Source organism: Camellia sinensis, chromosome 8, assembly GCF_055761805.1.
Source record: "Camellia sinensis isolate YWXY chromosome 8, ASM5576180v1, whole genome shotgun sequence".
NCBI lineage: Eukaryota > Viridiplantae > Streptophyta > Magnoliopsida > Ericales > Theaceae > Camellia > Camellia sinensis.
Window position 1 is genome coordinate 138,971,666 of NC_138968.1, and position 13,423 is coordinate 138,985,088.

At 36.3% G+C, this 13,423-nt stretch overlaps 1 protein-coding gene and 2 long non-coding RNA genes across 4 annotated transcripts; all 3 read right to left on the bottom strand.

Annotated features, from left to right (window-relative positions):
- Positions 1–362: 362 nt before the first annotated feature.
- LOC114260075 (uncharacterized) lies at positions 363–4,478 on the bottom strand. Its single transcript, XM_082885593.1, has 4 exons — positions 3,840–4,478; positions 2,576–3,758; positions 1,866–2,393; positions 363–793 (listed from the first exon to the last, which is right to left on the bottom strand). The coding sequence occupies exons 1-4, from the start codon at positions 4,476–4,478 to the stop codon at positions 363–365; spliced, it is 2,781 nt and encodes a 926-aa protein (XP_082741719.1).
- A 2,978-nt stretch (positions 4,479–7,456) lies between these two features.
- LOC145796685 (uncharacterized) lies at positions 7,457–8,665 on the bottom strand. 2 transcript variants are annotated; one of them, XR_014337178.1, is made up of 4 exons: positions 8,651–8,665; positions 8,469–8,553; positions 7,894–8,223; positions 7,457–7,786 (listed from the first exon to the last, which is right to left on the bottom strand). It is a non-coding gene; the product is annotated as an uncharacterized LOC145796685 (long non-coding RNA). The 2 variants fall into 2 exon arrangements; XR_014337177.1 differs by lacking the exon at positions 8,651–8,665 and having other exon boundaries at positions 7,458–7,786; positions 8,469–8,568.
- A 788-nt stretch (positions 8,666–9,453) lies between these two features.
- Positions 9,454–10,889, bottom strand: LOC145796686 (uncharacterized). Its single transcript, XR_014337179.1, has 3 exons — positions 10,726–10,889; positions 10,379–10,612; positions 9,454–9,606 (listed from the first exon to the last, which is right to left on the bottom strand). It is a non-coding gene; the product is annotated as an uncharacterized LOC145796686 (long non-coding RNA).
- Positions 10,890–13,423: the final 2,534 nt, after the last annotated feature.

The window sequence follows — 13,423 nt, forward strand, 5'->3', positions numbered from 1 at the left end:
ATGTATTATTCTTAGTCATATTTGTAATGTGAATCTAGTTGACTTATTTGCTCAAGTTTGCAGAAGAACTGTAGTTTTGATGGAAAGAAAATAAAAAACCAAAGAAAAAAAGAATTTCCATTCGGTAATGAAACCATCATGCTTGACAGGAACCATAACTGATTTTTTGTCACCTTCAAAATGTCAATGTTTAAGAATGTGGTCATTTGGGTGAAGTGTAGCATATCTAAGGTGTTATGATTTATATACCACAAGACAAACTAAAGTTTGTCAGCCTAGTGTAGAATTGTGACAGTTTCAGTAATAAATGCAGGAATATTCTTCAGTTACTAAGAAAGTGACAGGGTCGTACCTACTCATGATCACACTGTAATTCTAGCTCTTCTCCCTCTATGAACTCCATCAGCTTGAAGAAAGTTGTTCTTGATCACAAGCACCTGAGTAACAACATGATTAATGGTTGGTCTATCTCTTGGTAGCTCTTGTGAACATGCGATTCCAATATGAAGTATTGAAATCAAGCACTCATAAATTTTATGGCTGCCAGTAGAGCTCTGATTCTGAGTGTTTTCGGTGCTTGAGCTTCCCTCCCCAATTTCTCTTTGTTGAATTAGTGTTGGATCAACAACGCTTGCTATTTGTTCAGGTAAAGCCATCTTAGCAAAGTTATGGAGACTCAGACTATCATTAAACATGTTATCAGTAGGTCTCTTCCCCATAAACATTTCCAATAAGAGGATACCATAACTATATACATCACCAGATGTCGTCACCTCATTTCCCATACCATACTCTACAATTGATGCATCATTCAAAGTAAATACAATTGTAAAGATGCTTGGCCAGAAGCATATCAAATAATAGTAATAGTAATGTACCTTCTACAGATAACTCTTTGTAGAAAACAAGTTTAGATCATAAAAAACTTTACTTTTTAAAGTAATATAGGAAATAATTATGTCTCTTCTTGGTGAGATAACAATATTTGGTTTGTCTTCTTGTGTCATGAGAAAGGCCCAACTTGAAACAAGTTTGATTGTTTCCCAGTGATATTTATGAAACCAAACAGTTGATGGTTTAATATCTTCTTAAGAAATAAGCAGTTGAAGCTTGGGTGACAGTTTAACTTTATCCAATTAGGTTTGTATTCATCAAACTTATTAACGTAAAAGAAATAGATACGAGGATTGAAATTAGCAAAAGAGGATTTTCTAATCTCCTCTTTATGTTATCCTATGACTACACACATAGGAGATGGACAAAAGTTAAATACTGTACGTTGTTATGCTTTCACAATTTGCGCCAAGAAAAATACTAGGATTTCTGAATATTGGTACATCTCCATTGAAGGCAAAAATAAACGTAAATACAATTATATGGATTATGATTTGCAGACAACAAGATAGAAGACGTATGGAAAATCCTCTAAAAAATGGGATTGTATATTGGGTTGTATATTGTAAGCAAGAAACTAATGAAATTAAGAACCTGCATTCCTTTGAGTTTCATATTTTTCAGACTAAATTATGTGCAAGCAAAAAAGAAAAAAAAAATTACTTTTAAATAACACATTGGAAAGTATTTGCCAAACATTGATTTTCATGCATTTGAAGGGCAAATGATGTTGCGAGAAATAAAACCAAAGAACCATCTACTTTACTTCATTGATCGAAGAGGCGTACTTGATGGATATGCAAATTAGACTCTAAAGTAAGTTGGAAATTGAAGGTAAAAAAGAATATCAGAAAAGGGACTAAGAGATACATTTACCTGGAGTAGCATATCCAACGGACCCTCTTAAGCCAATGGAACTTGATTGAGTTGCAGAAGAATTATAGGTGCCTTCTGGAAGGAATCTAGCTAACCAAAATCGCCTACATGTCCAATCATTTCATCATTCAGAAGAACATTGCTCGGCTTCAAATCACAGTGAACTATTGGTTCCGAGCAATGATGGTGAAGATAATCAAGTGCAGAAGCAACATCAACAGCAATATTTAACATTTGTAGGAGGTTTAAATTTCTTGATTTGACATGCACCTCATCTTCATTTTCATTTGCATGTAACCAATCCTCTAGGCTACCATTGACCATGAACTCGTAAACCAGAGCTTTGAAATCATTACCATTATAGTCAACACTTGAACATGCTGTGAAAACCGTGACAAGATTTCGATGTCTGATGCGCCTCAAGGCCTCACACTCAGCAACGACACTCTTGGAAGCTCCACGGAATTGAAGATTTAGTAACTTCACTGCAACAACTTTTTCACCGTGATCAAGAATTCCTTTGTAGACTGAACCAAAACTACCCATGCCTATCATGTTGGCTAGAGAGAACCCATCAGTTGCCTTGAGTAGACTTTGGTAGGACAATTTCACATATGACTTCCCTAAAAATCTCAAAGAGGGTACTTTTGTTGTTTTCTAAAGCAACGAAGACATAGTAAACACAACACTACTACTAGTCCCAGAAGCCCAAACGATGTGGGGATTATTATTTTCAAGATGAGTGTGAATCTTTTCCTATTGAATCCCTTGGTATTGCAACTGTGCAAATGTAGTTTAGGTATACCACCACAAAGCTTGTTGTTTCCCCTAATAGAAATAGCCATTGCATTTTTAAATATGCCTATTTCTGGTACCGCACCCTCAAAATCATTGAATGATAGATCTAATTTTTGTAAGAAGACAAAGCCCCCTAAGTAGTTTGGGATTTTTCCAGAGAAATTATTGTGAGAAAGATCTATTTCCTCAATACCTCTCCGAAAACTTAAAGATGAAGGAAGAGTTCCCCAGAAATTATTGCTCTGTATGTATAGAATTCTCAATTTTACACAATTAGCAAGAGTGCTTGGAATTTTTCTAGACAACATGTTCCTAGAAACATCTAATTGTTCAAGATTGATTAAATTCCCAATTTCTAGTTGTATGGACCCAACCAAATGGTTATCATGTAGGTCCAAGTTCAATAATGATAAGAGAGTTAGAACTTGTTTGGGTATGGTACCACTAAGATTGTTTCCATCAAGAGCCAGGTACCCAAGGGGGCATTTTCCCAGACTTGGAGGAATGTTGCCATGCAAGTTATTTACTCCTAAATAAAGATACGCTAGTGAAGTCAATTTTTTCAAAGACAATGGGATTTTCCCATGGAATTTATTACCCGAAAGATCCAAAAGTTGTAGCTTTTGTAGCTTCCTAATATCAGCAAGAATGTTACCAATGAAATGATTGTTTGGCATGTCCAAACGTAGCAAATTGACCAAATTCGCTATCTCGGTTGGGATGCTCCCACCTATTTTATTGTTCCCCAATAAAAAGATACCAAGATTAGTGGACAAATTGCCAATTGATTCTGGCAATACCCCTCCAAAGTTGTTGTTCAGCCCCAAAAAGTTCAAATTGGTGGCATTGGGCAATGAGCTAAGAAAATTCAAGTCACCAGCTTCCCCTGTTCCAAGATGATTGAATTGAAAGTTTAACCACCCAAGATTGTGCATCATTCCCAAAGGAGGCACTCTTCCAATAAATTTATTTTGTCCCAAGTCAAGGTGATACAGGTTGGTTGCATTTGATATTGAAATAGGAATGGATCCAGTAAACAAGTTAGCTGAAACTGAAAACCATCGAAGAGTTGGAAAATAAATTCCAAGATCTAAGGGAAGTCTCCCTTGAACTTGGTTGTTTCCGATACCAAAAGTTGTGATGGAAGAGAGATTAAAGATTGAGGAAGGAATAGTACCAACCAACTTGTTCTCCCCCAATCCAAGAAAGTTTAAGTTTGTCAATCAGCCTAGGGTTTCAAGTATACTCCCATTGATATTATTGATAGTTACATAGAAGTCAGTAAAGGATGACAGATTCCCAAAAGTATAAGGAAGGCCACCTGTTAGATTGTTTTTTCCAATGTACAACTGCTCAAGCTTAGACAGAGAGCCAAGCTCCACGGGAATTTTCCCAGCCAGACTATTGCCAGAAAGCTCAAGGACAACAAGGTTAGAGCAAGCAGATATATTGGCGGGAATTTCACCACCGATAGAATTATTGCGTAGTGTCAACATTTGCAGTCTCCGTAGATGGCCAAGTTCAGGAGGGATTTGATGAGTGAAGCTATTGTTACGCAACCACAGTTCCCTAAGAAAGCTTAGATTTCCAACGTGAGGCGAAATTGAGCCTGTCAATTTTTGATGATCCAGTTTCAACTTAGTCACCCTCTGGTGTCGTCGGCCACATGTTATGCCAGCCCATTGACAGAAGTGGATGGATTCATTCCACGAGTTTAGAGCCCCGAAGGGATCACCGGTTATTTCAGCCGTGAATGCGAGCAAGGCTAGCCGATCCGTCTCATTGCCGGCTACATGAACATGATGAAGATGAGTACAAGAGCCTGAACGACCCAAACACGAACACCCCATGAGAACAAAAACAGCAACAACAACAACAACATGCATGAACTGAAACAGAGTCCATGACATTGACGACACTAATATTAAACCCATATGAGGATTGGATGCTCTCATTGAATTTGAGAGAGTATAGTATATAATATTGTCTTCAGTGTTACTATTATATTGAGAAGAGAAGAGTCTATGTCAAACTTATGGAACAGTAAACAGAGTATTTGAATTTGGAATATGCTAACAAGTAAAATAATAATAATAAATAAATAATTAAGAGATAGTGAAATAATATATATTGATTTTTGGTAATTATTAAATGTCTAATTACATGGGTGGTTCTCCCCATGAAAGACGATCATGTGCACTTATTTTGGAAACAAGGTTAAAAGTCAGTTCTTTTTTTTTGATATCACCTCTTTAATTTTTTGTACGTTTTTTCAAAAAATTTTTTTAAAAAAACACAAAAAGTCAACTTTTAACTTACTTCTCAAAATAGGCCAACCTCATACAAATTTTTATTACAAAAAAATATTTAACTTTAGCATTCACACTTTTAGGAGAACACATCATAACTTTGTTATTCATAATTTTTATCACAAAAATTATTATTTTCTTCACAAAAATTTTGTAACTCCCACAACAAAAATCATAACTTCTTTTACGATATGTGCTTTTTAAGAGTGCACATTGTAGTATTTCCTTTCTCGAATATAAAAAAATAAATAAATTTATATACAGAAAATTTATTTGACAAATTGTTTTGTTGAAATTATTTTTTGATAAAGTTTTAATTTGTTTTCTATATTTTCAAAAACTACCTTCTCATAAAAATAAAAATGCATATGAAAATGAGGGGTATTATAATAAGGGAAAATTTCATTGTTAGAAGTTCTAACTTAGAACAAAACATTGAATGAAAAAGATATTGGGGGTCTTTAGTGCAGCTATTAAAACAGATTATAAATTATAACTTAACGGATTATAAATTATAATTTTAATCAGAAGTTGTTTATCTGTTTGGTGTAACTGCTAAATTGTAAATTTAAGTTGCTGAGTAGTGTTTGGTAAATAAATTGTAAAATAACTTTTTGAATTACCTTCTATTTTTTGTTATTCATTACTAGTTTACATTTCTCATAAAAAATAATAATAATAATTCGTAATTCATTTGGGTCTTTTTCTATTTTTTAAAACATAAAAATAAAAAATAAAAAAAGTCTAAGGGTATAATCGTAAATTAACATGCCTACAGAAAAAATTAATAATCAGAAGTAGGGGGTGGACAGCTTCTCAGAATCAACTTTTTTGAGTTACAATAAGTTAGAATCAGAAGTTGTTTGAAATAAGTTTAACCAAACAGTCTAAAATAATTTTTTCAAAACTAGAATTTGTAAGTTGACCAAAATAAACAACACCAAACACACCCCGATTGAACTCTCTCTATCTCTCTTTTATTTAGTTGACTTGTTGACTTAAATTCAGATTTAATTGAGGGAGAAATTATTCAGTATTCTTCGAACAATACTCTGTTTTATTTATAATTGACACTTAACTTTTTATCTCTTAAAATTTTAATACAAAAGTCATGGCTCTCATAGTTTAATCAATAATAATTTTTCATTGCGCGGAGGCATCAACCAAATATACTACTGATTACTCAAAATATATTAGGCAGAATAGAAAACAATTCTTAAAAACAAAACCACATGAAAAAGAATTCTTTCACCATCTTGTTATCATCCTCCATAATTTACCTCTCCTTTTCCTCACAATAATGCCAAGTGTTCAAAAAAATTATTCAGAAAAATATTAACAAAAAAAAAGAAGAAGAAGAAGGTGAGTGGAGACTCATTCAAATTATAAATTTTATTATGAATAAAGCTTAAGACCCCCAGTGGGGTGCTGGGGGTCTCTCCTGATTGGCCAAGAAAACTATTTTTTTTTTTCCAGCCAGTGGCAGCCCCCCACGTGGAGGTGAAGGTGCTGGGGGTCGTGTTCTGCTGGGGTCTCCAGCAGAACTGATTTTATTATACAAAAACTAAATTTAAGTCACACATCACATTTTGAAATAAATTTATTGACAATTTTTTTACATTCCTAACATCAATCGTTCAGTAAAAATATTACAAACTCAAAATTTTTATTTAAAAGTTATTCAAAAATATCAATATATAATTCAGATTTATTTTACACATGCACTATATAATATATAAACTCTCAATCTTCACCCAACATCTCATTCTTGACCCAAATCTAAGATAAGATTGTAACTTACGGATCCCACAGCAGGTCCAAACAAACCATTGCCCATTCATTGATCATGGTCATGGTCATGGTCATGGTCATAGTCATACTAATACTCACGGTGTAACCCACCCACCTAGCAAGCTATTAGCCAAACTAGTAGTGAGAAACCCACCCACCTAGCAAGCTACACTACAGGAAATTCGTTTTAAAACGCCGCAAAAAGCCTGAAAAACGCTGTAATATCTTATAGTGACGGGTAAAATTTTCGCCACTGATAGGGCCGCCGCAATAGCTACCCAACGTTTAAAAAACGTCGCTAAAAATATTATACGGCGTTTCTTAAAACGCCGCAAAATCTTTGTCGACCGTCTCACCCTCCGTCCTAAATTAACGTGTGACGTCACAATGACGTCATTTAGTGGTGTTTTTTCAAAAAACGCCATTTTTTTTTTTTTTTGGGGGGGGGGGGGATTCTAAATTAGTGCAGTTGCAAGTATACCTAGAATGAATATGTTCACATTTTATTTTCTGTCATTTTTTCCAAGTGTGTAGCATTTTAAAACCTGCAAATCAAGTAATGTTCTACATTTTAAAACCAGCAATTCACCAATCTCTTGATCTCTATGGGTTGTTCACCCTTTATTCAACATCAGTGATTATACCCAACAACAAAAGTATATCTGGATCTCTGCAATTCAAGTCATGCCCCATAACAACATAGTATCATTGACTCTATTATCCAAAACATGTAGTTCATTTCTAGCTAATTACAAAGTAACTTGAAAAACAAAACAATTGTGATTTACAAAAAAATGAAAAAAAGTATTGTCCGTGTTTCCTAAATCGCTCCGAACTTAGGGAGCAAGAAAATCATATCTTTGGTAAGAGCATCAATTTTCAGATTTTGCGTCTCCCAATTCTGTTGTGCACTGTGCACTATATTCGTCACTTGCTATTAAGCCGAAAGCAACGAGCAGCAAAAACATTTCTGCAAAATCTGATGTTTTGTAGCACAATGCTATTGTTTATCAACCTCTTGTAGTCTGAAAACTCCAAGTTAATTGCATTTCTCACCAATTATATTGAAAATATCAGCGACAAAAGCACTCTCCACAAAGCATCTCTCACCATTCCACCTAAGGGAAAGCAAATAAATGCAGCAAAATATCAGGTGAACACCTTCCCAACGTTGAATATTTTAATATAAATAAAAAATAACTAGAAGCCAAGATATAGACCTTACCTTCATCAGCCACCACCTCTACATGATTTTCATTGTCAATTACTTGAAATGATATGTTTCCCAGCCACAACACTGCAGCAAGCATTTCAAACGCATTGTCTTGGTCTTCTTTGCAAATTTGAACAGTATCTAAGGCCTCCTGTCAAAGTAGAAAAAAAAAAAAAAAAATAATTAGGACACAGAAAGAACAGAGAGAAAATTTCACTGTTTAGTGAAGTCTAATTACCATAAGCATTTGAAATTTCCTAGCATCATCAACATCATCAATTGCCAAGCAGCCACTCTGACTTAGATAATGGAACTCAACAGTCGATTTTAGATTCAGTCTATCTATAAAGAAATATATGACACGAAGTCAGAGACCACAAATTTTCTTAGGTTGTAATTATATAGCTGATACAGAGAACCACATCATATATCTCATCAGAAATGTCTCTAGCTTCTTAACAAAAAAATATAATTTTCTACATCATGTTATTGGAAACCCAGAATGGATCTCAGATTCTATTACTTCAACAACTATTTCTAGATTCACTGAACTTCCATGAATGAAATAATGATAGGATACAAACAACCTTTGAGGCCAGACGGAGCACCAGCACAAAGTTGGTAAAAGATATGGTATGACCTTTCTCCATGAGCGAGCTGAACCACTCTTGACTGCTCAAAGAAAACATCATATACTTTTATCAGGCATGTGTTATTTATATAAACAAAATAAATAAATACATACGAGTTTACAGTGGAATCAACATACCTTTTCAAGCAGAACTATCCATGATTATTAAAGGAGTTGATGTTTTACAACACATACGCAATCAAAAAAATAAATCAAGCTAGTAAACACAATTGAAACAGGATCACAAGAAAATGAGTCTTTAGCAACCTTCTGATGTAAACATGCTTACAAGTCTGGATTTGAGCGCCACATATTTTCCCCATTGCACTAAAATGAATCTCAATCAACTTCCCCTGCACCACATCAAGAAGAGTTGATCTGTATATCTTTTGAAGTAACTCATTTAAGTATTGCACAATGATCAACTCATTCAAGTAGTGTTCGTAAAGAATCTTTAAGCTAAAATGCATAACAAAAACAAGAGTGCATTCTGTTTGGAAGATGAGACGACGAGGTGTGTGTGTGTGTGTGAGAGAGAGAGAGAGAGAGAGAGAGAGGCTCACAAAAGCTTTCCCAGCTCCACTTTCCCCACTACAAGATAGATACAACTGATTTCTTAGGGATAACTTAAATCTCATGGTGTAAGAAAATTAAGCCTATGGAAAACTGCCACAAAAGGAACAGAAGGGAAGCATAAAAAAAGCATCATGATACATAGCTTCCACTTCATGGACACACACACACAAAAAGACAGTTCAACTAACCTTATGATGATGGATTGATTCACTTCATCTGCACGATCCATGATAAGAGTAGAGTAAGCAAAAAAAATTCTTTAGTAGCAAAGTATAAACAAATTCAATACTATCTATATTTTTCTGCAGACAATGTACATACACAAACTGGAAACATGATAAACAGCTAGAACAATACTCGGACACCAAGCAACGCCATTAGCTGAGAAATGAACTAAGGGTGACCTGGCCATGCTGCTCCAGTTACCAGATTCGACTTATTGGATCAGGTTCTAACCATGTTGCCCCACCTAAGACCACGTTGAGTTTCACTGCAGGGTATGCAGTACATTTCTTGCCCTGCAAAGGAGTCCATCGCTAAATCAGAACACGGTAATAGCACACCGACAAACTTCCATTTTCTCAACAAAAGAAAAAAAACACACACATACAACAACTAATGTGCGGACCATAACTAACATTTCACTGGCAAAGAATTGATACTTTATGACACTGTTGGCATAGCATTTACATTTTTTCTGATGTAAGATTGAGGAAAAGTTTGGGTGCCAATATTATATTCTGGACTAAATATCTATCATTTTCATGTTACTTATAGGGAGAGATTCACAATCGAGCTTGAGAACAAAAGCATGTCCTCATCAGCACAGAGGAAGATGGCGTGAATATTGAATTGTCAAAAAAAAACCCAAGGTAGGCTCAAATTGCAAAGTTTTGATGCAAAACATCATAACTAAATTATAGAACACTATCTACAAACCGCCCTTGAACAAAAGTTTTTTATTTTTTAGATGGGGAATTTTGCTCAAATTTTAGTTTATCCATTGGAGTGCTTCATATCAAATGAAGCTTTTCATTTAAACTTCTACTCTAATTTCTACTCAATTAGAGAACAAGTATAAGCAAGGGTTGGATGATAATCAATTTAAAAAAACTAATCAAAAAATTTAAAAAAATCACAAAATAGAATTAATGAAGCAATAATTGAAAGTGGAACTACTATGGATGATAAGTTCAGCACAAAATAGAATTTTCTTGCTATAAATGTTGGATCAATGAAATATGCTAAACAAAATTTCATATTAAAGCAACAAAAATGTTAATAATCTACCTTGAGAGCACCAGCAGAAGACAAAATCTGCTGTCCATGGCAGATTGATGCTACTGGCTTTCCAACCTCCATGAATTCCTTCACCAATTTAATAACTGACTCATCCAATGCTAGGTATTCTGGAGCTCTGCCTCCCGGGATCACAAGAGCATCATAGCTTGAAGCATTTAAACCTTCAAAACTAGCTGTTAGCGTAAAGTTATGACCTGGTTCAACGATCTGATCTGATCTAATCTGAAAATGAAAAAATTAGAGAGTTAATCAGCAGATTTGAAAATGAGAAAGTAGACCAACAGAGATCGATCTGGTTCAAACACGAACACCGATTAAGAGAATGAAAATTGCACCTGAGATAAGAGCAACAGAGATCGATCTGGTTCGAGAATGATATCGATTTTGGATCTGCGATTTGATGAAGAACAGATCGAGTTTGAGTTCAAGTTCGATGAAGAGATTGATCAAAGCTCTCCAGCGACAGATCGATGAAGAGCAACAGAGATCGAGAGTTCGACGAATATACAATGCAAAATCTGCAATCGAGCAAGCGAGCGAGAGAGAGAGAGAGAGAGAGAGAAAGAGTGTGTGTCTTTGATTTGGTTCGATGAATATCAGTCGAGGGGCCATTTCCCTAAAGATTAATGCTTCGGACCCCCACTGGGGGTCGACCCCCAGTGAGGTGGCAGGTGGTGATTGGGTAAAAAAAAAAACTGTTTTATTTATTTATTTTTTTTTTGAGTTTTGGCCAGTGGGGGTGCGACACCTCACTAGGGGTGCGACCCCCACTGGGGGACTGTTGTCACGCCCCCAAACCGCCCCTAGTAGTTTGGTGCCGTGATGGCCAGTAATCCTAGATTACCGAAGGCCGATTTACAAGAATCATACACAATCAGAGTATAAAATATGGGGCTTACAAGTGCGGAAGCAACATATGTACATATACTGAATCTAATAGTCCATGAGAGCCGTGCTTAAGTCCAATGAAATGACATACATTTTTACAAGTCTTACAACTTAGATACAATAAGGGAATGAGATACAAAATACATCTTGACCAAAAGGCTTCTCAAGCCGACATATACAAGTACACATGAAATATAGACTAAGAAGCATAATCTTCAGGATGGTACAAAATGCTAATCCAAAACACGTCGGCAATGCACCCAAAAACACATCGGCTACACGTCTAGGCCTCATTGCCTTCTTGCTCATCACCTACATATATATAGAGAGGGTGAGCTTGGATACTCAGTGAATGATATTAGAAATAAAGGTTTTGCATGATTGATATCCAAGATTTCTTTCAAAACAATACATAGCATACTTTACAATCAAGGGGGAAATCAAGTTCATTGCCGGCCTTTCAAGTTCCTTGGATGTTATTACATCTACTTAATACAAGGGGGTGATGAAAATTCCAAGACAAGAGTGCAGTTGCATTATAGTCCCCTGCAGCTAAGGACTTTCAAGACAAGAGTGCAGTTGCATTATAGTCCCCTGCAACTAAGGACTTTCAAGACAATAGTGCAGTTGCATTATAGTCCCCTGCAACTAAGGACTTTCAAGACAAGAGTGCAGTTGCATTATAGTCCCCTGCAACTAAGGACTTTCAAGAAATGTCATCAAAACAAGATAGTGCTTAATATACAAGTAGGGATAGTCATTCATGCTAGATCAAGTACTTTTCAAAACAAGGCAAGACGAGATTTGTGAAAGCAAGTGTAACATAGCTTTATTAAAAATACCACTCACATAGTTCTTCACACGTCGGGGTCGAGACAAGCCCAAGTCCTACAAACACATGGCAAAGCCTATTGAATGCACCTTCAACAAGTTTCGTATGTACACAAATGATTTCGGAAAACATGCTGGGCACCAACCAGGTCTAGGCCGAGGTTCCACACCTCCTCGCCGAGGTGTGTTCCCGAGGGCCTCATGCAAGAAAAGAGGTCGGGAAACTCCGGGTTTCCCTCTGCTGATGAACATGAAGAACATGAGTGTGAAAACATGAAAAATATGAATGTTCAATCATAATCTGTCATCACAAATCTGGGATTTTCATGCTATGAGTTTGAAAACATGGACCTGGGTACCCGTACTTGGAATTCTTGCGGAAATAAACACAAAAACATGATTCTTTATGCAAGTTTTCGGATCAAAACAAGACTTTCTCGAAGAACACATGAATGTCATTTTCTCTTTCTAAAATCGAACTTCAAAACAATGCATGGCTTACAAATCATTCCCGATCATGCAATGCAATAACATGAACATAGAGAACATCATGAGCAGATCAAGAATCTAACCTTAGAACACGGATCTAACGGTTCGATCTCTAGGAATCAAGCTTGGAGATCTACTTCCTCACTCTAAAACTCCTTCTTCCTCCTAGAGTTTCTCTCTCTACAAGGCAAGGTTATGATACCAAATGATAGTTTTCTTTACCCGGTTCTGGGGTTAACCCTCTGCTGAGACACGTGGCGGCGACTGGTTGGGTTTTCCCTGAAAAGGTGGCTGACAGACCAGACAAAGCATGGTGGAAGGGTGTTCAACAAGTAAAGCGGTATGGGCTCTCTGACGAGGCAATGACATCGGCTAATAACAAGACGTATTTAACAAGCTACACGGAATGGCACTCCGGCAAGGGGTGACATCGGCTAACAAAAGGACTTCGGCAACTAAGGTGACAATGACCCCGGCTAGGAAGGACAACACTTGACTAAGCTGTGCCACATCTTGGCCTAGATGCGCCACACCTCGGCCTAGGTCATACCACTCCAGGACGAGATCACTTGGGTGCAAGGTAACATCTCGGCTAATGTGTCAAGGCAAGGACGGAGGTCAACAAGGGGTTCCAAGATACTTCTAGACTGAGGATGACCTCGGCTTGGAATGATCTAGGCGTAACGTAACCTAGGCTTGGAATAACATCGGCTAATATAACTCAGGCAAGGCGTGACCTAAGTTTCACCTCAAGGAAGGAACAAGACAAGCACACTACACTTAGACAAATCACAAGACTTCAAAACAAGGCATGGATCACATCCG